The sequence below is a fragment of the Micropterus dolomieu genome, linkage group LG20, assembly GCF_021292245.1.
Source record: "Micropterus dolomieu isolate WLL.071019.BEF.003 ecotype Adirondacks linkage group LG20, ASM2129224v1, whole genome shotgun sequence".
NCBI classification, from domain to species: Eukaryota; Metazoa; Chordata; class Actinopteri; order Centrarchiformes; family Centrarchidae; genus Micropterus; species Micropterus dolomieu.
In genome coordinates, this window is record NC_060169.1 from 9,305,100 (window position 1) to 9,328,596 (window position 23,497).

At 38.1% G+C, this 23,497-nt stretch overlaps 2 protein-coding genes across 8 annotated transcripts in view; both read left to right on the plus strand.

The window, feature by feature from the left end:
- paqr5b (progestin and adipoQ receptor family member Vb) overlaps positions 1-6,957 on the plus strand; it is a 15,955-nt gene extending 8,998 nt beyond the window's left edge. For 3 of the 4 annotated variants that reach the window (XM_046032780.1, XM_046032781.1, XM_046032779.1), the window contains exons 6-9: positions 1,655-1,699; positions 2,475-2,571; positions 4,584-4,728; positions 5,876-6,957. In XM_046032780.1, coding sequence (XP_045888736.1) covers positions 1,655-1,699; positions 2,475-2,571; positions 4,584-4,728; positions 5,876-6,156 — 568 coding nt within the window. In that variant the 3' untranslated portion in view covers positions 6,157-6,957. The remainder of the gene's footprint in view (positions 1-1,654; positions 1,700-2,474; positions 2,572-4,583; positions 4,729-5,875) is intronic. The other variant, XM_046032782.1, reaches the window with a different exon arrangement.
- Positions 6,958-8,412: 1,455 nt separating this feature from the next.
- LOC123959174 (kinesin-like protein KIF23) lies at positions 8,413-23,134 on the plus strand. Of its 4 annotated transcripts, XM_046033095.1 has the most exons (24): positions 8,413-8,494; positions 9,409-9,475; positions 9,878-10,006; positions 10,154-10,259; positions 11,489-11,625; positions 11,729-11,841; positions 11,989-12,159; positions 13,122-13,163; positions 13,565-13,677; positions 14,023-14,144; positions 14,301-14,403; positions 14,548-14,627; positions 14,746-14,865; positions 15,124-15,283; positions 15,425-15,589; positions 15,904-16,070; positions 16,199-16,372; positions 18,028-18,231; positions 18,491-18,832; positions 20,402-20,635; positions 20,863-20,951; positions 22,006-22,066; positions 22,293-22,327; positions 22,482-23,134. In XM_046033095.1, exons 1-24 carry the CDS (start codon positions 8,481-8,483, stop codon positions 22,495-22,497), a joined length of 2,964 nt encoding a protein of 987 aa, XP_045889051.1. In that variant the 5' UTR covers positions 8,413-8,480; the 3' UTR covers positions 22,498-23,134. The 4 variants fall into 4 exon arrangements, with proteins under 4 accessions (XP_045889051.1, XP_045889054.1, XP_045889052.1 ...); XM_046033098.1 differs by lacking the exon at positions 20,402-20,635; XM_046033096.1 differs by lacking the exon at positions 13,122-13,163.
- The last annotated feature ends 363 nt before the right edge of the window (positions 23,135-23,497 follow it).

The window sequence follows — 23,497 nt, forward strand, 5'->3', positions numbered from 1 at the left end:
ATGTGGTCATATTTCTTTGTTCTGGTTAAAAGCCTGGCAGCTGAGTTCTGGACAGTCTGGAGTCGATCAATAGATTTTTGGGTTAAACAGGTGAAAAGACTGTTGCAATAATCCAGGCGTGATGAGATGAAGGCGTGTAAAATGGTCTCATATGGTTAAAAGTTAACATAGATCGAATTTTAGCTATATTTCTAAGTTGATAAAAACATCTGCTGGGACCCGATGACCAGGATTTCTGTTTTGTCTGAGTTCAGCTGGAGGAAATTATTTGACATCCATTTTGTAACTTCACAAAGGCAGTTGTTAAGTGAACTCAGCATTCCAGGGTCTGTGGATCTGACGGGCAAGTATATTTGTGTGTCATCAGCATAAATATGAAAAGAAATGCCATGTTTATGGATAATATGTCCAAGGGGAAGCAGATACAAGGAAAACAAAATGGGTCCTAAGACCGACCCCTGAGGCACACCATATTTAACTGGACAGAACGAGGAGACATTGTTGTTTACAGACACGCAAAACTTCCTATTTGACAGGTAGGATGAAAACCATTCTAGGGCCGTACCAGAGATCCCCACCAAGGGGCCTCAGTCTGTCTAACATGATGTTGTGATCAGTGGTGTCAAAAGCAGCGCTAAGGTCCAGAAGTACTAGGACTGAGCACATGCCTTCATCAGCAGACATTAAAAGGTCATTGGTGACTTTAAGCAGGGCAGTCTCAGTGCTGTGGTACTTCCTAAAACCAGACTGAAACTTTTCACATATTTTGTTATTTTCCAGTACAGTGAGCAGCTGTTTGGACACAATTCTTTCTAGAATCTTTGCAATAAAAGGCAGTTTTGAAATTGGTCTAAAATTATGTGGGAGGGAGGGATCTAAACCAGGTTTCTTTAAAAGTGGGTTCACGCAAGCCGTTTTAAAATAATCAGGGACACAACCAGTAGATAGGGAGCTGTTGAAAACAGAGATCAAATGGGGCCCAACAGAATCCATTACTTTCAGTAAAGATTTTGTAGGTATTACATCAAGTGGGCTGGAGGACACTCTCATTTGTGATACTGTTTTTAAAAGCTCAGACAAGTCAATGGGATAAAACTGGTTAAAACTCTCTTGTTGCTGGTGAGGAACCTCTGAGTAAGAGGCCGCGGGGGTAATAGAGGCTCTAACTAAACAAGGCAGGCAGGCACACAGCGTGATGCAAACGTTTGTTCTTCTAAAGGATAAATCCCACAAATTTGTTTACTTATATGGTGTTTACTTACCACAGTTAAGGTATTTCCAACATGATCACCTACTTAAATATACTAATAATACATGAGGCACAAAGTGGACGTTAGCTTGATAGCATAATAACAAATGTTATATGCTAAACTTCAGCACAGTGGGGGCCAAGGTTTTCATCAACATCGCGACTGTTAAATGACCCAGTGAAATAAAATCTATAGACTAATCTATAGAATAAAAGAAATCTCTGGAAAAATCAAGTTTGCAGTACCTTAGTTATTGAGGAGAAAGGGCTTCAGTACTTATTCTGTATCAATAACTTTTCCACCTCTTGCATTGTTATTTCTTCCTGTACCAGATTCATGTTGTCTTGGCAGGCTATAGCTAATTATTGTTCTTTCACTCATCTCCCAACTCTCTCACTGCTAAGGCTTGGCTTACCATTTCTGCAATATAATCATGACATCGTAAAGAGGTAAAGACAATGCACTTGCTAAAACTCTGGTCACTTCTCTTCTCTTTTCTATCTAAAGCTACGTTGATTGTATTATGCTCAAATTATAGTAGCATTTAGTATTATAGTGCTATTTCGTCCTTTCAAAACATGTGATTATTAAGTCTTCAGACAGACTTCATCCCACTGTCATCGTTGAGTCAGATTTTTTATTAAGTAGAATTGAGCAACTCAAGGTTTAATGCAATGGGTGTTACCTAACTGCCACTATAGAGATTAACACCTATTGTAGTTTCAGCTGGGCAGGTTAGGGGAGCTGACAAAAAGAATGGCAAAGTGAAAAGTTCTGTGAAGCTTGCCATTTGTGCTACTACATAAGTCATCACATTGAATAAAACAGTTCATAAATCTATTACAGTCTGTCACAAATGCGTATTTAATGATTTAAAGCTCTGAAATACCAACTTGATAAAATTTTTGATTTTTAATTTTGCATTTTTTAAACAGATTTCTTAGTAGCTACTGTACACTAAGTCCTCACCAGGGAAGTATACCATGCTGGTTAATGATGACATGACATTTAAATTATACCCACATGGAGTAATACAAACATATGGCTTTATAATTTCATATTGATTTTCCTCAGTTTTTCTATATTAGGCCTACGGTATTAAATTAATATAAGTATGGCATTACCAGTGGTGATGATGTGTAAAAAGCTGTAACCATGAGGAATATTTGATGAATTGTTTGCTCCTTGATTATTGAAAGTAATAACTTTCTTCTTTTATTTCAGATTCCCTGAGTTCCAGAGTCCAAAGTTCAGCAAATATCTCCGTGTTGTTGCCTTTGCCTTCCCCTACCTGTTTGACAACATTCCTCTTTTCTACAGGGTGGGGCTTTGTCTTGGCACACATCTGTCTTCACACCTCTAACAACTTGCATGCGTGCGTGCGTGCGTGCGTGCACCTGTGTTTTGAGCATCCATTAGGCCTACATTATGCACATGTTACATATACTATTCAATATTGAACATCATTTTAAAACTCTTTAACTTCATTGAATTTTCTGCTAAACAGTAAGGAATTAGAAAACAAATCATACATTTCTCCAGGGTAGATCATTGGCTCTGGTGCTCAGTGCTTACACTATACATTACTTTATGTCCATGACAAGGGTAATCTCTGACGTGATTTGATTCAAAATAATAATAAATAAAGTAGTGATGTGGGTTTGTTAGATGCACGTTGTAAATGTTACACAAGGTATTATGTGCTATATTACATTAGTCTGGTCCTGTTACAGTGACAACTTTTACTTGTTTGTTTCCATGTGGTGTGCAGTTGCATACAGACAAAAATACACGTAACAGTTGATAAAGACAGTTGCATAAAGGACTTTTCAACTGAAATAGTTTACAAAAATGGTAGCTACATAATATATTAAGTTACATTTCTAAACGTACGTGGTACATATTAAAAAAAAAAAGTTTATTAATCTTCAGGAATGAAACATTTACAGAGGACACATGGTTTTAGCTTTTGGATGACAACAAACCAAACACCCAGTGATTCCTCTTGAAATGTAAAAAACACAGGGTTCGAGTTACGTGGGAGCCAGTGGGAGCTCAGCTCCCATAAGGAGGGTCTGAGCTCCCATGGAAGCAGTAAAATCATGCATCTGTGGGGGTCTCTAATTCATTTATCAACAACCATTATTTTTAATCACAAATAGCCTAATGTATATTTCATTGTAATTAGTACTATTATTTACATTAAAAAGATAAACAGGCTTCAATTAACAAGTTTTCCTAATGAACTACGCTGCGCACTGCATGACTGACAGGATGGCTGCACTTCTCCACCATCAGCCACTATGGTGCGCTGTACAGTTGTGACCGAACAGGTTGAGTGACCCGCAAACATGAACTCCGTTGTATTGTACTGTATTAGAATCTGTATTGACTGCTGCTTGTTTGTTTAGTATTATTGGCTTTATAATGCATCCTCCAATTAGTACAGCACTACATATGATGATATGCTTAACTGTGTGCCGGCGGCAAGCAGTGTGTAAAATAATAAATATAAATAAATAAATAATAAATACATAAATAATAAATAGAATTGCGGTCTCTCCTTGAGCAGTAGTCTTTGATGGCATTTTTCAGGCTATTGAAACTTAAACTTTGTTGCAATATCACAGACATCTGGGGCAAGTAGTGGATTGCTGTGTGTGTGCGACCCGCACAAAGCTCAGATTATAACTCGAATGTTGAAAAAAACCTTTGCTAAAGTCACTTAACTGAAAGCATGAAACCACATAGCTAAAATCGCCAACGCCTGAAGAGCAAGAGAGTAGAAGAAGAATGGTAAATGGTCTGCACTTGTATAACGCTATTCTAGTCTTCCAACCACTGTGTTCAAAGTGCGGTTACACTTCGTCACATTCACCCATTCATACACAACCATACAATGAGCCTAACTGCACAGAACAGAAACTAACATTCACACACTGACGGAAAAGTGATCGGGGGCAATTTGGGGTTTAGTATCTTGCCCAAGGACACTCTACCTCCTCAGCCACACCACCCCAAATTGTCAAAAAATGACAATGACCTTCAAAACATTTTTTTGTATAATGAAAAATTAATAGTTAAATTTTTTATCTTTTATGATCAAAAATAAATTTTTTCATATCACTGCAAAATAGTGCAGAAAAACACATCAGAAAAGACTAAATATTTAGCCAACAAAAATGCCAGATAATAATCACAACTAAACACAATAAGAAAGTCATATTATGAAGTAAAAACCATACTAATCAAAAATCCAAAAGGAGCTGAACAGTTGGTGACAGCACTATATTCTGTTAAATCTGCTGTGTGTGTGTGTGTGTGTGTTCACAGGTGTTTCTGTGTGTAGGGGAGGGCTGCACAGACAATGATACTAACATCCTCCATTACAACCACATCGCCTTGGCTTTCCTCACAGGCTTTCTGTTTGCCACACATTTACCTGAGCGCCTGGCACCAGGCAGCTTCGACTACATAGGTAAGTTTAATCTGAGGAGTAGTTATTGTCATTAGCTGCTACAATTATTATTATTAGTCCTATTATTATCATCATTACTATTGCTATCAAGGCAATTGGCCGCCCACCAAGAGTACAGTCCAGACCTGCTCTGTATGAAAAATGCAGTGAGATAACGTCTGTTGAACTGGCGCTATATAAATAAAAGTGAAATTGAATTGAAATTAAATGAATGTTAAGACCCTACAGAGAATTATCACCCGACAAAGTTATCAATTATCTGGTCAATACTGTGGAACATTTAGCAGCTAAAGAGACAGATATTTCCCTCAAAAGCTAAAAGAGGAGTGCTATATAGATGCTTGTGTTGCTTCATATCTGCTGGATGTGTAAATTAAGCAACTGTTTGCAACACACAATATTCAGAAAGAGCATGTTAGAGAGAAAGTAAGATATAACTGGCTACTCAGTACAAACCTTCGACCCTCATTATATGCTAGGAAAAGTTCTCAAACCATTAGAAGAAAATGGGAGAAACCCTGAAAGGTGGTGATATCAATATTCTTACATAAAAAATGTGTGACTTTAACCTGCTTTACAGATATATATTCTTTATTGGTATATATGACACAATAAAGGAAAGGGGAAAAGCCAAAAAGCATAATATTACCTCTTAAAGTGTGAAACTAATTGGATGAAGCGGAAGGAATGAAAGGTTTGCCATAATGATGCATTCATGTGCACTTACATTATTTGAAGAATTATTTTCCAGATCAAAAAGTGAGGTTGTGAGTGCAGTGTTGTTGTTTTGTTTTTTACAGCTTACTGTCAAATAAAATACAATACATTACAACTTCCTATTACATCAATGCCGCACATCTCAATACAACGTACACACAGTGTATGTCACATTTCAGATTTTAAACCACTACAAATAAATTCTCAAACTTTGTGAAACACTGGATTCACATTAACACATTAAATGTATTCTCATTTGTGTTGAACATTGTGAAGTAATGCGAAAGAATAATCACCACCAAATGTTTTAACTTTTTGAAATCATTTGGCAATGCAAATCATTTGCTTGAGGGCTTGAATTTACACCTCCTCTCTCTACTGTGACATGTGCTGTCTGAGCTCAAACACAACTCGACTGCTCCCTCTGCAGGTCACAGCCATCAACTCTTCCATGTGTGCGGCATCCTCGGGACCCACTTCCAGATGAAGGCCATTGAACAGGACATGGTGACACGGCGCCCCTGGCTCCTTGAACACTCCATACCCATCACTTTTGCAAACTCAGTGGGTGCAGGGCTCTTTTGTGTGGTGGTGAATTTGATTATCATCATCCTCTATAGTCTACCTCTTATTCACGCCCCAGTCTGCAAGGAGAAGGAACATGTTAACAGCCCAAAGAAAGCCTCATCCAAGGTGTGCTCCTGCTTCTAAATCTCTGGCTTCATAAGTCACGGGACATACAGTGCAGACATGGGAAAAGAGTGTATCATGGGGGATTTATAAAGAACACTCCTGAGCTATGAGGTGCTGACATAATAACTTGCAGTTTGCACTAAACTCATGGTAGTATTTCATTTTCAGACATCACTGTGATGACTGATGTTATTTGCGTGGGTAAACTGAAAATGAGGGCATAAGTTGCACAAACAGACAATGCAAATTTAACAAAATGTGTTTTTGAGAAAACTTGTTCCTGCGAAAAGCAACAAATGTAGCTGCTGAGCTACATTATGAGACAGTGATTTATATGATTAGAAAACTATATTTGCTCAATTCTCTGATTTAAACACAGGTAGGTTGTGACAAGACTGTTAGCTTCAGGGAATTGAATGTAAAATTCAGTGCTAATTTAATTTTCTGCAGTGCTGCATTTAGACACTGGTACCTCCTTCATTTGTACATATTTATGGTGCTTGGGCTTGAACACAACCTTTTGGATTGCACTGGTCAGTAAGAGCAATGTGACACATCATTAACATAAACAGAACGAAAGAGACAGTTATGACAAGGGAAGGATGTTTGCTCTTTGAGCTGCCTGCAAAGTAGAAACCTGATAAACTAAAGGTTTTGTTACCGTTAATGTGAGATATGTAATACAGAGTTGTTTATTTCCCTCAAATGCTGTTTCTGTCACTGTAAACTTCTATGACATGTCACATTGTTTCTTTGTCACAAAAAGTATTTTTGTACAATGTTATTTATTATGATTTTTCAAATAAACTATTAACCAAACCTGCATGTGTGTCTTTCTAATTCTAAATAAGAGTGAATTGTGTATCACTTTATTAAAACAGTCAAGCAAAGGAATTTCAGTTTTGTTTTGTCAGAGCTAGTATCAAATCATTTTTTTGTCAATTAAACAATCATGAACACAAATACAGTGACATGTACATGTATAAGAACAAGAAAAAGAACATACTAACATGAAATTATATTAGAATTGAAATTGATACAGGATAATATATATGGGACATATGGGACATGAGAAAAACAAACATTTTCATTCAAGTATAAGATTTGTTTCTGATACTGTCATTTTTATTTAGAAATAATAAACAGTTGAATTGATAAGCTAACACTTCTGCCCATTATAATGTTTTCAAAATCAGCATAACCACTTGACCAATTTTCCCAAACAATATTTTTGTATAGATAAAATTAAATAATAGTTAAAATATGTGAGTAGTATAAGACATTGTCAGTGGTCCATGTGATATTTTGTCATTATCATTTTTATCATAGGTCAGGAATTAACTTTTACGCTCAAATTAAATATATGGTCTTTGTTTAGAACACATCACGAGGACTGCTTCTCAGCTTGTGAATCACAGAAATAGTTTTTGTTTAGTTCAAACATTTCCAAGTGGTCCAAGGTAAACTTTTTTCCTCTTCTTTTTTTAAATCTTGAATTCATCTCTTACAAAGATCCAAACAAAAATACGTTAAAATGACAGAATAATAGAACAGGACACAACTATAAACAAAGGGGTATCATGTAACAAACAACAAAAGTATTACATTTTTTTTAAATCTTTACATTTTAACTGTTTTGATTGATTTACAATTCTTCAAACCAAATAAAGTTTCAACATAATGTTTGATTTCCATCTTAAAATGTAGTAATGTAGTAATTGTGGTTTCTTCTAAGACTATTTGCACCATTTGTGAATATAATATTTTCCATATAAAATAAAGAGGTTCAAAAGATATATTCATTTACAATCAATATCAATATTGTCATCATAAAATTATGACTCTTTTCCGCAAATTAATAGATGAACCAGTCAGTAGGTAATATTCTAGTAATATTCTAAATCCAACCAAAATCATTTCGTACAAATACAATCATAAAATAAATGACAAATGGTTTCAGCCTTATGGTTGCAAAACGTAAATTTTTCCACAATATCATTCTGAACCTTGAAATAACCTGGTTCACAGGATAAATCAAATGTATAATTTAAATGAAACTTCTCTAGTGTTGTTGGTTAGACAATATTGCTTTTTGACCAAATGTAATATTTTCAAATCTAGAGTTGCAAAATAGCTCTGCAGGAGACATCCCAGGTAAAATGTGCAGTTTCTGAGATGACACGGGTAACGTGCTGGAGGCGGGACTTCCGCTGCTGAACGCCGTGTCTGTCCTGTGATTGGTTGAAATTTCAGACACCCGGAAAAACGTTTCACAAGAGCGAATTTTTCAAATCGAGAAGAGGCGCTCTTGTGAGCAACGGAGAAGTTTACCAACACAAACAATGCAGAGAACAGGGTGAGCATTACCATCTTCCACATTTAGCTTTAACAGATTAAAACCTACGCAGTGTGTGAAAACGTTGCAAAACTTTTCAGGTATCTAACGGAACCTGCGAGCCGTTGTTCTTTAGAAAAAGAGTAACGTTAAATCAGGATAACGACAAGGATTAGCCTCCTAATGTTAGCACAGATAGCTGTCCAGCCAGCTAACGTTAGCTGACTCTTAATATTGGTGTTTAAGCTCAGCATTCAGTTTTCAACTAACGCTGTTATTCATATCATATTTCTGTGAAATGGCAAACATGTTTTGGTTATCTTAACGTTAACGTGGCAAATGTAATGTTTATGTTATCATACCAACACCTGTGAATTGTCGTTAGAAAGTAACACCTGAGCTCGCTTAACTTACCTTGTTATCGTAGCAGGGTTTTTTTTATTATTTATTTTACCAGGAAGTCCCATTTAGATCAGAAAATATATTTTACAAGCAACATAAACATGTAATAACAGTTAACTGAAAAGAAGTTAAGGTTAAGCGACAGAGTAAAGTAGACACGCTTCACACTAAGATATATGGCTAAAAGTATGGGGACACATGTGCACAGATGTACTGTTGGTCTGGTTTGGCCTCTTATATGATTTGGCTTTGGCTGTCCTGTCTTTAGATGACAATCCACAGAACTATAAAGAAATATTTTTCTGACTTTGGTGTGAAAGAGCTTGCACAGAGCCCTGACTTCCACCCCGTCCGGTAGAGCTCCTGCATGAATAGGGCCCTAGTGTGAGAGACAGTAAGGTTCAGGTGTTCTTTGGCCATGGTAAGGTAACATACTTGGTGAATTATCTGTCCAGACATGTATCTAACAATACATTTAATGTAGGATACGTTTTTTTGTTTGTTTGTTATATTGACTGTATTATCACTTACAGCAAAGGGAAGACTCCACGGAGGCCTGGCCAAAAAAAGGCAACCAACATAGAGAAAGATCCTGTTGGAGTAAGTTAACACAGATTACTTTGTTATTTCTCAAAGTGAAGCAGTATCACAAAACGGTCGCAGTAAAAGGGCATCATGTTTGCCCATTTAAGCCCTCAGTAGAAATTAAAGGAAAATTTACCCTAAAACAAAAACTTACATTGTGCTAATCTAGTGATTCTTACAAACGCAACATATCAAGACACGTCAGAAGGTGATGCTTTTTGAAGTTTTTGAAGACATTGTAGGCTCATAGAGTCTTTGAGGTATCAAATGAGGTTGATTTTAATGTGCTTCTACCAGCTCTTTTGTGCTGTTCAACTTATGGACAGACTTCAAATCCATATATACATATGTCAAAAGTGAGCTGTACAGATTTGGCCTAGAATTGTTTCAAGAATGTATTTAATGTTGTGTGTGTAGGTATATTGCCGTATACGTCCACTTGGAGCAGAAGATGAGGAATGTTGTGTTGAGATGATCAGTAGCTCCACAATTCAGCTACATGCTCCTGATGGCCTTAAAGCCAACCGTAATGGGGAATACAAAGAGGTAAGTGTGTTGTAGTGGTATTCAGCAGAGGCCGGACACTTTTTAAGACACAAATTAATACATGATAATAATTATGGCTCTCACTGTATATTTTCTGTTGAATGGCATTTACATGTACCGTATATTCTGTCTTTGTTTATTGTTTAGACACAGTACTCCTTTAAAAAAGTATTTGGTATTAATACCACGCAAATGGAGCTGTTTGAGGATGTTGCCAAGCCACTGGTAGATGATCTTATTCGTTGTAAGAATGGTAAGTGAGTTTCAAGTTTTTGAAGCATAAAATGTTTGATGTTTATTGTATAGAATCCCATAAATGTACTTTTTATTCTCTCTATTGCTGAAAGGATTAGTTGGTCAACAGAAAATTGAAAACAAATTTTGAAAATTGATTATGTTTATCAAGCAAAATGTCTAAACATTTGCAAATTTCACCTTCACAGATGTGACATGGCTACTTTTTTTTAATATAATTTTAAATGAAAAAACCTTGGGGTTTTGACTGTTACACATGCTGTAAAACATCAATTAAAAGCCTAAGCCTCCAATTAGACACCTATCCCTTTTACTGGCCTGGGGTGGCTATGTGTTTTGACAAAAACCGTAAGAAGCCTGGTCTGGTTTTCAAAGAAGTTCTCTAAATGTATTAAACCTCTTAAAGCTCACTGGGTTGCCTGCTTGGCTAAGGTGCTTAGATCACTCGTACAAATATAAGTGTTTACTTTTGTCAGTAGGGACATGCTGCACATCGTTAGATTGGTTAGATTCTCCACAGTTCAATGGTTAGTTCATTTTACAGAAATAATGAGCACCAAAGTATAATTCATAAACAAGAGAGACAAAAAAAAGTTGACTCCCTACCTTTGAAGTGGTCAAAGTCCGAATATGTGTCCATTCCTCAATTATTTATATTCATTTAGTCCATAAGGGTCCACATATCAAAAGTATCAAAGCGTTTTTTGAAGTTAAAATAACCTTTGGATTTCATCATTTCTAAGGTAGTCTCTGTCTCTCTGTCTCTCTTCCTAAGTTCCCACATCATGCACTGAGGTAAATATTTAGCTTACCTAGCATTCGCCATAAAGTATTGGGTGTTGCCCCCTTTTTGCAACGATTCATGGCTCTCTCAGCTCTTCCATAAAACCAAACAAACGACCACACTTCAGATTTAGTCCTCTGAGGACTAGGCTGAAAAATCTCCGGAGAATTGTCACTTTCTTCTGTCATGTTGTCATTGACCTAAAACAAACCCATCTTAGGCGCCCATATCTGGGAGATTGTTGCTAGCTTCAGTTAATGCTGGACAGTATTACTGTAAGTAAGCGCAGTAATTGAATATGGTTTCAATGATAATTAAAATTTGTAACCGTATCACTGGTAACTGTTTCATCCCTGTTTTACAATGTATATCATATATCACTGACATCAGCTCTAATCCTCTCTGAAAAGTGGTTATGTATTTGTTATATTCTATGTTCATAGGTCTGCTATTTACATATGGTGTTACTGGAAGCGGTAAGACCTTCACCATGACCGGCTCACCTGGGGAAGGTGGACTCCTCCCCCGTTCTCTAGACATGCTCTTCAACAGCATCAGCCCCTTTCAGGCAAAAAGATATGTAAGACTTTCATTCGTTGGTGTTTTGCGTACTTGGTTTCTAAAATAAAAGATTTCATTTTTGGAAATGTTTTTACTTGAACCTTAACTTTAACCTTCATCAGGTGTTTAAACCAGATGACAAAAATGGCATGGAGATCCAGGGTCAAGTTGATGCTCTCCTGGAGAGACAGAAGCGAGACAGTCAGCAGTCAGTGCCTAAAACACCATCCTCCAGGTAGCTTCAAGTCATTTTATTTAACTTTTTACTTTTCTACTCTGTGGTGTTCACTCAAGTACTGATAAAATTGAAAGAAACAGACTTTTTAAAGTACATTTTGACTGATGCTAATCTTATTGCTTTTCTTTGGGTTTGTTCTTTTAGACAGAAGGCTGACCCGGAATTTGCGGATATGATCAGCCCAGAGGAAGCATGTAAATCTGAGAATGTGGATGAAGACTGTTGTTACAGCGTTTTTGTGTCCTACATTGAGGTTTACAATAACTATATCTATGATCTCCTCGAAGATGCTCCGTTTGACCCAATCAGATCAAAGTAAGGGGTAGCATAAATGAGTGAATGCTATTTGAAACACAATGTTGAGGGATTGTCTGCACAGTAAGGCTGAACGATTAATCGATTTCAAATCGAAATTGCAATTTGAAAGAACGCGAATAGCTAATCGTGAAGACTGCGATTAAAATGTAGATGAATTATACAGTGCATCTGACCCATCTTTAAACAGTCATGCAGTTGCAAATTCATTCCGTTGTCATCCTTGTGTGACAGATCGCCTCCTGTTACGGTCCTACTTACCAGTCAGAGCGGGCACAGGACATGTACATTTTACAACAACAAACGAAACGTATGATAAAGGCGCCAGCTGAACCGACACAGACAGTGGCTGTTCTGCGATTTTTGTCTGGCGTCAACTCACACTGAAGTGTTTCAGCAGCGGAGCGTTTAGATTTTGCTTATTTGTTCAGTTGTCCTTGATTTTTGTGCTTCTAATATGCTTAAGTAGGCTACGTAGTTAAATTGTGTCTTCTTTTTTTTTTGGTCTGTTTTAACTGTTTATTGTTGATGTATGATTGGGAGTCTGCACGGGGTGTTTTTATTTTGAAAATTGACCGGATTCTCTATGCCGTTCTGTGTCTGACTTCCTGCCTGTTTCATCTGCTCTGTGCTGCTTGACGCGGCTTCTGGAAGTGAATATTAAACTTTAGCAAAACTTCAATAAAAACATCGCAAATTTTCCCCAAATCATTCAGCCCTACTGTACAGTTTATTTTTATCCATTATTTGTGGGGCTGTTCATGCATTAGATGGCTCTGTCCACACATTGAGTTGTGTTACACAGCTACCCAACTGCACCCACACAGCTAAGCTCTACTAATGTGCTCCACAAATGTCTTTCTAGTAGCTGTTCAACCACTTGCGTTCCATTTATATTCATAGAGAGAGAAAAAGTTTTTGATTGTTCACAAGATGCACTTTAAAAATCCTGTTTTTGTTAGGTGGCTTGGTGGCGGCACGCCTGTACGGAACAATGAGTTCATGTATGTGGCCAGTAAACGTGCATTACACAGTACTCTGTTTATTTGTAGTTGTAACTTGGCTGTAGCTGATATATTGTGTAGGTCATCAGTGCATTTCCATCCTTTTAATCCAAACCCCTATAAATAGCATAGGTGTAGCTTTCTAGCTTTGTGTTATTTTGGTCGCTGTTGTCTTTAAAGATTGGCTCCCTGAATGGCTAAAGCTTGTGTGCAAACCCAGTGTGCATGTGTTTGTAGCCCTAAATGTGCTTCTCTGTCTCCCTAAATTGTATTTTTTTTTTTATTTTGACACTAACATCAAGTATTTGTCATTTTAGCTTTTGCTCCTTGTCTTACTAAAGTGAAGCATCATTGTGTTACATTGCTTATGTATGTTGATTATTTTCATAAACTTTTTTCAGACCACCTCAATCTAAGATTCTCCGTGAAGATCAGAATCATAACATGTATGTGGCTGGCTGCACGGAAGTTGAAGTAAAATCTACAGAGGAGGCTTTTGAAGTCTTTTGGAAGGGTGAGTGGTTATAATAACTCTCTATATTTGTATTATATTGCATGTTATCATGTGTGTGCCCCTAATACGCATACCAATTTTAATCTCAAAGTTTTTTTAAGGTTTTAAACTGTTTTTATTCCTAATTTCTGTCTTCTTGATGATGGAATCCATAAAAAATAGTTGAACATAATGATTATTAAAGAGTTTTACTAAATGTCTGTATTACACACAGAGAGGCAGCCATGACTTTTCTTTGGTATAATGTCCATGCAGAGCTGATATGTTGCACAGCAATTAATCAGTTGTCTTTATAAAGAAATGTTTTGACCTCCTATTTTTTTTTCTGCTGTTCTCTGTCTCCAGGACAAAAGAAAAGGAGGATAGCCAACACTCAACTCAATCGTGAATCCAGTCGCTCCCACAGTGTGTTCACAGTGAAGCTGGCCCAGGCACCACTTGATGCTGATGGGGACCACATTCTACAGGTGACAAGTTACACATTAAAATGTATTTGTTTTTCATGACACATGTATATTCAAAGAAAGCTAGCTTTTTCAATGTAAGCTTAAAAAGCACGCCAAATAAGTACACATTACTCCAGCTCGTATTTGGTGATTGCTGACAGTGTCATTAAATTGCAGGACAAAAACCAGGTGAATGTGAGCCAGCTGTGTCTGGTTGACTTGGCAGGCAGCGAGCGCACCAGCAGAACCAAAGCAGAGGGAAGCCGTCTCCGTGAAGCAGGTCAGTTCATTCCTTACTGTGGGCTTCTCTAAAGTCAACCAGAGGCTTTTTCTTTGTATCTGCAGATTTTCAATGTATTTAGTAATAATGTCCGTTTAGACACTAAATGTCTCAAGTAATGTCTAATCTACATCTCATTTACAGGTAATATTAACCAGTCCTTGATGACACTGCGCACATGTATGGAAGTGTTGCGTGAAAACCAGATGTGTGGAACTAATAAGGTTGGTGTTTTATTACTTGTTCATCATTGGTTTTATTTTTATCTAATATGAATCTTTAGTCTTATCATTGATACATTTCCAGTAGGTGCAGTTTCACTGAGCTTTTATTTTATTCCAGATGGTGCCATACAGGGACTCTAAAGTTACCCATCTGTTTAAAAACTACTTTGATGGAGAAGGAAAAGTCAGAATGATTGTGTGTGTCAATCCAAAAGCTGATGATTATGACGAAACTATGGTAAGACATTGTATTTGTTTTGCAGGATGGTTTGAATGTAAATTGTTATCTCTTTAATCTTACTTGCTTTCCTGGAAAAACTATTGTAAGAGCATGCTGCCATCAAACCACAATAGGAAATATCTATATCGCCCAAATATACAGATTTCCTCCATGATTACTGTTGACGCTTTGAAACTCAGCTGTTTCCCTAAAATAATCATTTTTAAGGAAGTAAGGGAGCATACTTCTGATAGTATTGCATTGTATGTTCTGCAGCTGGTAATGCGCTTTGCAGAGATGACCCAGGAGGTGGAGGTGGCACGCCCCGTCGACCGCCCAATCTGCGGCCTTGCTGCAGGACGCAGACACAGAAACCAGGCCTTCAGAGATGAGCTGTCACGTCACCTGGAAGACCGAGGAGGCCCTAGTGATGCAGGTAATTCAACCTCAAGTCTGTACTTGTGCTCATGTCATGCTGTTTTCTTATGTTAAATATGGAGTTTAGAAATGCAGCTGTTTTATTTACTCTGTGTAACTAATTCTACACAAACTTTTCCGTGACTTCTCATTCACACAGTAGATGACCCCATTCTGCTGACTCAGCTTATGGAAAGCCTTCCAGCCCTGCCTTCTTGTGAGCTGGTGGACCCAGCTGATGATCAGACGTTACCCCGCCTGATTGAGGTCCTGGAACGGAGGCAACATATCCGTCAGATGATGACAGAGCAGTTACACAAAACTGGTACAGGCCCATTTTCTACAGCAAAAATAATTGTCTGGTGTAGTAGAGTATTTCTGATTTTAGGCAGCAGTGGATGAGTACATTTATTCAGCACAGCAATGACATGTCATTTTTAGAAGGCAACATTTATTCAAAATATGGCTGACCACATCAGTTAATGAGAGTGGTAGTTGACTCCCATTCCAGTCTAATCACTGAACTGTGATATTTTTTGTTGTATGCAGGAAAAAGCACCATTTGTCACTATGAAGTTGAGTTTAAAAACATTTCAAGCTAAATAAAAACTGCTTAGATGAATGCTTTTTCTCCTACAGCCAGTACACTAAAGTCCATGCTTCAGCAGTTTGACGGTCAGCTCAGTGCAAAGGAGACCTACTTACATGATCAACAAAGCAAACTGTGCGAGAAAGACAAAGTCATCACCAACCAGAGGACGGAGATAGAACGATTAGAGAAAAAATCCACAACTTTGGAATACAAGGTGTTGTCTCTTTGACTTAGAAAACTCTCATTCTACTCTTCTCTACATTTGGTTTACAACATTTTAAACATGCTTATAAAAGTAAGGATATGTGAATTCACTCTCTCCCTACTGGTCCCCCTCTTCAGATCGATATCCTGCAGAAGACAACAGATATGTATGAGCAGGATACGCGTTCACTTCGGCAGGAGCTGGAGACCCGGGATCAAAAGCTCCAGAGAGAGCTGTCAGAGAGGAGGCGCATGGAGCAGCGAATGCAGGGCATGGTGACAGACACCAAACTCAAGTGGGAGAAGGAGTGTGTAAGTGGAATTACGAACAGTGGCCCTGCTGTTTAGTAACATTTGGTATGTGTCTTGGGGGTTGCACATACTTCAATACTACATTGATGCCATACCGTCCACTTTAGAGATATTGCCTGTTTTGTGTTCCAAACTATCGTTATTATATTGGCTTTAAAAATCCACTATCGGTAGACCTCTAGTGTGAACTGTGGAAAAAAAATCCAGTTTGTACTCATCCCTGGCTTTGTAAATGGGAAGCAAATAAAGTCTCAGACTGAGCCACACAACACTATTCCAGCCATAATTTGTATGTCAGATAAAGGTAAATGACTTGCCCACGGACATTCAGCTTACTTTCTTGTTCCCCAAGACATGCTGTTGTTGTGTTGTTTGCTATAGTAGCAGAAAATTTGTGAGTATCGCTGTCTGGAGCTGGTGTGCTGGCTCTGGGAATGTCTCTCTGCATGTTGGCTTCGCAGCAGATGTTTTACCCATCGTTGTGGCCCCTGCTCTGAAGTCATTCTGCTCTGCTGTCTGCTCTGTGTGTGGAGCTCAGCCTGCCCATGTGCAAAAAAAGCACTAACAGAGCAGAAGAGAGAAAGGGGAAATGCAGAGAGGCAAAAATCAAAACTCAGTTTACATCCACACTACTATGTTTTTGTTTTAAAACACAACACATTTACACCTGCCGTCCAGAATAAAAAGGCAAATCCGAAGACCTAAACAGAAGTTTGAAAACACTGCTCAGCCTGCTTTCGTTTTAAACCCTGGGGCAGTGTATTATTGCAGACAGGCGAAAACATAGGACTTTGGAAATGATGACACAGACACTCACAGCTTCCTGATTGGGTCTTATAATTCATGCAAAGCAAAAACACAATGCTAGTGACAATGTTTTTGTTTTGGTATGTTTATTAAAATATTTTTACTGTGCAAATAACACTTTAACACTTGTACTGTTCATATCGCTGTATTTGCTTTCCGCTCCCACAGTCGCTTTGCACTCTTGTGTTACTTTTGGTAACACTTGCACCTTATTGATGGTCCATGCAAAAAATCTCTGGTGTGGTTATTTGCCAATGCTATTCTTCGTTCTTCTGTAGTAGTACTTTTTTCTTTCACTAAAACTTCTGCACTCGCATACCCAATGTACGGGACGGCCATTTGTGCGTTTTCAGTCGTTTTAATATAGATGGAGATCAATTCTGAAATGCAGGTAAAACGCTAGTGTGGACGGAGATAGTAGTGTGGATGTAAACTCAGAGCTGGGTTTTCAGTGGCGTCGCTAGTGCCCAGCCAAAGGCTCCGCATTCTCGGAGTAATTATTGGCTGAAATTTTAATACCAGAGCAAAGATTACATTTTCTTATCAACCAATAATATTTCAACCACAAACCATGCATCCCTAAAAATAAAAAAATTCTTCAAAGAACAAAAAAGCCAGAGACAGACGATCCCTTGTCCTCACTTTATTTACTATGTTTTGCTCCTCAAACCCTCATCAGGTAAAATTCTATCTGGATTGCATGTTCAACTTTGTGGTTGATTAAAATTCAACTTATTGTTAATTTAGAAAGGAGAAATGTGAGCCACTATACCTCAAGAGAATTTTTTCGTATTGGATTAAATGATGAGACTGTGACTAAATATTTCCCCCTGGTGTTTTCCAATTAGGAGAGGCGAGTGAACGCCAAGCAGCTAGAAATGCAAAACAAGTTGTGGGTAAAGGATGAAAAGTTGAAGCAGCTCAAGGCCATAGTGACTGAGAGCAGTGCCGGCAGCTGTCCCACTGAGCGTCCAGAGAAGCCTGAGAGGCCTTCAAGGGAGAGAGATTGCATCATAGCTCAGAAGAGGTCCGCCTCACCGTCACCACGTCCTGTGAGTTATTTATTCTCTAATATTGCCTGTTTCATCAGTGTGCACTTCACCACTCTCTTAAGAAACTTTATTTACTGTGGTAATTTTGCATGCTACTAATTATTGTCATAATCTTAAACTTGAATTCTAAAATTTCTATGCTCACTGTGCACAGCAGCTTCTATTACTAGAACTAGACTGGAAATCTATTACTTTATTGTGTATTTGCATAGCCCCTAACATCCACAATGCTTGGCCCCACTCCCTCGTCACTTTTCAGGACTTCAGCCAAACTCCTACTCACCAAAATCGAGCCAGTATTAGGGCAGTTCAGGACCCTTACCCCACCTCCACCTCCACCATCTCCTCCTCTTCCTCCTCCTCCTTCTCTTCAGCGTATCCTTCAGTAGCCTCCTGCATCTCTGATTGGGAGCAGAGGTTCCCTGTAGACTCAAACAGCCAAGCTAGGCACACGGGAACTCCGCAGTACAGGAGCCGGACTCCTGCCCTATGCCACGGCACCAGCAGCGTGGGTCGCAGGAGAGGCCAGCGCTGGGCCCCAGACACCGAGGCCCCCGCTACGACTCTTGTCCATGGGCTAGACCTTGAGGCAGGCACAAGGGTTAGTGTGCGTGTTAGAACCTAGATGTCCTTGAGAATATGTTTAGTTTTTCTCTGTGTACCTGTAGTTTAAGCCTTGCCTTAGTGTGGAACTGTCTGCTTTTTTAGAACTGCATCTAGTAGAAGTGCTGCATCAGTGTAGGCTATCCAGACAGACTGATCTGTTGTGCTTGTCTCATCTTGACTTGCATCTGAATTCTTATGTGTATTTATATCTTGTTTGTAGTTCTTTCTATGGCCAGCTGCTCTCTAGAAATGCTTTTTCCTTGCACACATTTTCAATAGCACCAGTTGACAATAACTGACCATCACCACTAAAATGTCTATGAAGATTCTCAGTCATCCAGCTCATAGTTATCCAACGAAGGTTAACAGTTGCCCTTGATTTTAACCTTCGTTGGACACCACTAAAATAAAGACACACAGATACCAAAAAACAATAATGTAGCAGCAGCAGTATTTAAAATGACTGAATATTTGATTTTTATCTAACCAGTATTCATTAAAAGTACTTATATCTCTGCCACTTTTCAACACAAAGTAACTCCCTTGCGTGTCAGTACCTTTCTCTTGTTGTAGTTGAGTGAGTAAGTAAAATGTATTTAATATAGCACCTTTCACAGAGCAAGTCACAAAGTGCTTTACAATGATAAAATCAAACAATCATAACAATAAAACAGTGGAGCAATCAGACAATCATACATAATCATCAAACATTATAAAGGCATCAATCAATACAATTAATGTATTTGTGTATATTAACAGGCGCATAAATCAAAATTAAGGCATTTTGTATTTTAAAGAGAACATGAATATTTAAAAGTTTACAGGGAGACAAAGTCCTGTTTTTTTAAATTAAAAAAAAAAAGTCTTCAGCTGATTTTTGAATGCTTCGACTGAGACCTCAGAGCGTAGATCTGACGGAAGAGTATTCCACAGTGTTGGTGCAAACACCTGGAAAGCACAGTCACCTCTAGTTTTGAGACGTGCATGCGGTACAGCTCATAGGCCATGTTCTGAGGATCTTAGTGGTAATATACGGGTGCAGCATGTCGGAGATGTACCCGGGTGCCTGACCATGCAGCGCTCTGTATGTTAAAACAAGCACTTTGAATTGAATCCTAAATTTAACAGGGAGTCAGAAAAATGCACATTTCTGTATAACCTTTACTCTTAAAACAGACCCCTCTGAACAACCAGAGACCACACTATCTCTGTGTGCTGTCTGCTTGCATATCCATCTCACCCTTTTTACCCCTGACCAGTTTGCATCCCTTTTAATGAAAATATGTATTGCTGGAAGGCCAGAATATTGTTTGGGATGTGATTAGAGTCTGTGTGGACGGATACAATGCCACCACCACCACCCACCCAAAATGTAAAAAATTATATCCAAAGGGATATGCCCTGTCCTTCTTGAACTTCCAATAGTACATTTATTTTCAATATACAACCTAACACTTTCTAATGATCGACCATCACTACTAACCCCACCAAACATTTAATGGTCCCTGCTGGTGTCACATGTGGGTAACTTCCTGGTTTGTCTTTCTCGCACTGGGATCACCAGACGGCCCCTCCAGTTCGTCCAACGCACAGACGCTCACGTTCTGCGGGTGGGGAGAAATGGGTAGACCACAAACCACCTTCTAATTTGGACCTAGACACGGTCATGCAGCCAATCATACCCAATGCAATCAAGGTGTCGACCCCGAACGAGAAAGCTCTGTCTAAATGCCACAAGTATGTGCTTAGACATCAAGAGCTTGCCTCAGACGGGGAGATCGAGACCAAATTGATCAAGGTAAAATTACATAATTGCTTAATTTTAGACTTCTGATGATTTTAAATCTTGCATGAACTTGATTTTGATTTAATCACATCTGTTAGATTTCACATTGCAATCCTGTTTCAGATATTTATGGGACAGTGCTACCTTTTTCACTGTTGATTGTAAGTATGTGTTTCTTCCTGTATTCTCGTTTGGACATTTGTGAGGTTTTTTTTGTTTTGTTTTTTTCACTTCCTCAGGGCAATGTTTTTAAGACCAGAGGCGGAGGACAAGCTGTGCAGTTCACCGACATTGAGACACTAAAACAAGAGTGCCCAACATCATCAAGGTACAGTATTTGCCCAAGTAATACAGGTTGTGATATGTATGTGTACAGAGCAGTATGACATTAGCTATGAGACAGTAACATAAAATAATACTGTTACTAAATGCTCCATACACGTAGTTTTGATATATTTGTGCACCATGTCAGGATTTCAGGTCCAACAATAATCTTGAAAGGTAAAGTTAAAAGTAACTTGTTTTTTTGTTTGTCAATAAATTAGTATAAACATTTTATTTAGGCTCCACACCCTTAAAGTCTCTGCAGCAAGATACCTCTGCAACAGAGCCAGTATAGTGTCTTTTAGCAGGGCTGTGTAGTAGTTTTCTTATGATGCGCTTGGTAGAACATTTTTGCGAGCAAAAAAATTTCTTAATGACAGGTCAGTTGTTGTAAGAGCCATTTTGGCATATATGCTGATTTGCTAAATTGTTGTTAAACACATGCTATATGTTCATGGGTCATGCAGAAGTTGTTTTTGTTTTTGAAATTGTGTTTTTGGAACTGTTGATTGGGTGGGTGAGTAATTTCACTGCGCATGGGCAGTAGGAAAAAAGTAACACGGGAGAATTGACGAGAGATCTGCAAGAGCCCTGTATTGTAACAAGTTTTTGACCGTGTTACGCAAAATGTTTTTGAGTAACTTGGTGGACTGTACTGGGCTGGTAATGGACCAAGCCTTTTGTATACTCTGAATTAAAAAGGTACACTCAAACCTTTGCTTGACTCTTTAGGATTTTTGGGTACATTGGGTACTCCTGGGGTGTGTATATTGGGACACACATGGGTGGACACGCGTCAGGCTGGGATGGACTTCTTGCAGAATAGTGGCCTTGGACTTTCTCATTGAAAACGGCCACGATAGTTGTCATTTAGTTCATGTTAACACCTGCAGAGATTTCAGAGAGTTACAAATTAATCCAGCCACTATCTCTTATATGATAAATGTCCGCAAATTCCAGTAACATCAATTGGGAGTTATTTGAAAAATGGAGTTCAAGTTGGGCAAATCCTTCATATGTGTTGTCCAAAGAACTGACAAAGCCCCTTTTTGTTTCAGTCGCAAAAGGCGATCTGGGTCTGCAGAAGGACCAGCTGAAATGGAGGACATAGAGAACAGGGTAAGCTCTTAATTAAATTTAAAAATATACAAAATGACTGTTAAACTATGCCTTCTAGTCATTTTAGTGTGCAAAAAATACTTAATAATATTCTTCAGGTATCAATTATGTCTCGTTACCCAATTATTTGAAAAAATGTCTTAATTTAATATGAATTGGATAATTTGAGGTGTTACCTCAGTTAACCTAACTGTGTCAACCCTTTTCAACATTTTCCTCCCATTAGGCGCCGGTGACAAATACAAGCTATGGGTATCAAAAGTAAGCAAATGAATGCATGTGTGTGCGTTTGTGTTAATGTGTGCATGTACTGTTTACTATGTTATATAGATGACAATGTTGGAGCTGTTGCCTTGGATGTAAAAATAGCTTCTCTTTTTTTAAGGTTCGTACTTTTTTGTTTTCTTTCTTCCAGACGCAGAAAGCCCTAAGTTGCTGTACATATGAGAGAACTTTTTACTTCTTGAAAACACAAAAGATTTTGAACAGAACAGTGAGGGGACCGAAATGTGGAACTATGCATCTTTTTGAGTGTCAGAGAATTTTTCTATTATATCTGATCTTATTACAAATGATTAGGGTGCAATTATAATTTAATCATAGCTATAGGCAAATTGACATTGATTAAACAATGTATTTCAGTTGTAATTTGCTGGACTAGTGTGCTTTTTCCTTTTTTTGAATGCAGGAATTATTACTTCTTAAAAAGACATGCACATATTAATATTCAGTGATAAGTGTAACGTTTTTTTACCTAATCTTTTTACTGCCTTTTACCCAAGTAATAGAATAAGCTTTAGAACAACGGAAAATTTAAATTTTTTTGTCACTTTTGTTACTTACTCTTGAGGGATAAATAAAGTATTTATCTATCTACTTGATAGTGTCATTGAACATATGGCTGATTACAAAAATAGAGCACAGGAAGTAAGCTGTTAAGTAGGTTTGTTGAAATCACTCTCTGACTAACTGTAAATAAGTATGCTTTTTACCTCCTGTTTATTGAAACAACTCTTAAGAAGTGTAGCACACTGCTCTTTTGGTGACATTAAATTAGTTTGAACACTAGGTCTCGTCATAATGATTTTATAATCCACAAAGACTGGAGGATTTAAAGTCGCTTATCTTTAAGGGCTTGAACATATCCTCCTGAGACCCGACAATTCATTTATGTCCTCTATGGCGGAAGTGGCACTGAGGGCTCTATTTAAGCACCATACATGTACCCTGTTTGAGTCCTAATGTACTGTGTAGAGTACATCCTGGGCTTTCTGGTGATGTCAAACAGATGGGGGTGTACAGTTGTGGTCAAAAGTTTTGAGAATGACACAAATATTAATATTTACAAAGTCTGCTGCCTTAGTGTTTATGATGGAAATTTACAAATACTCCAGAATGTTATTTAGAGTGATCAGATGAATTGCAATTAAT

What these genes read in the sequence shown, in the direction of transcription:
- LOC123959174 (XM_046033095.1), top strand. An exon ending in TTTGACCCAATCAGATCAAA is followed by an intron (nt 12,160 to 13,121) that starts GTAAGGGGTAGC and finishes TGTTTTTGTTAG; the next exon opens with GTGGCTTGGTGGCGGCACGC. An exon ending in ATGATTATGACGAAACTATG is followed by an intron (nt 14,866 to 15,123) that starts GTAAGACATTGT and finishes TATGTTCTGCAG; the next exon opens with CTGGTAATGCGCTTTGCAGA.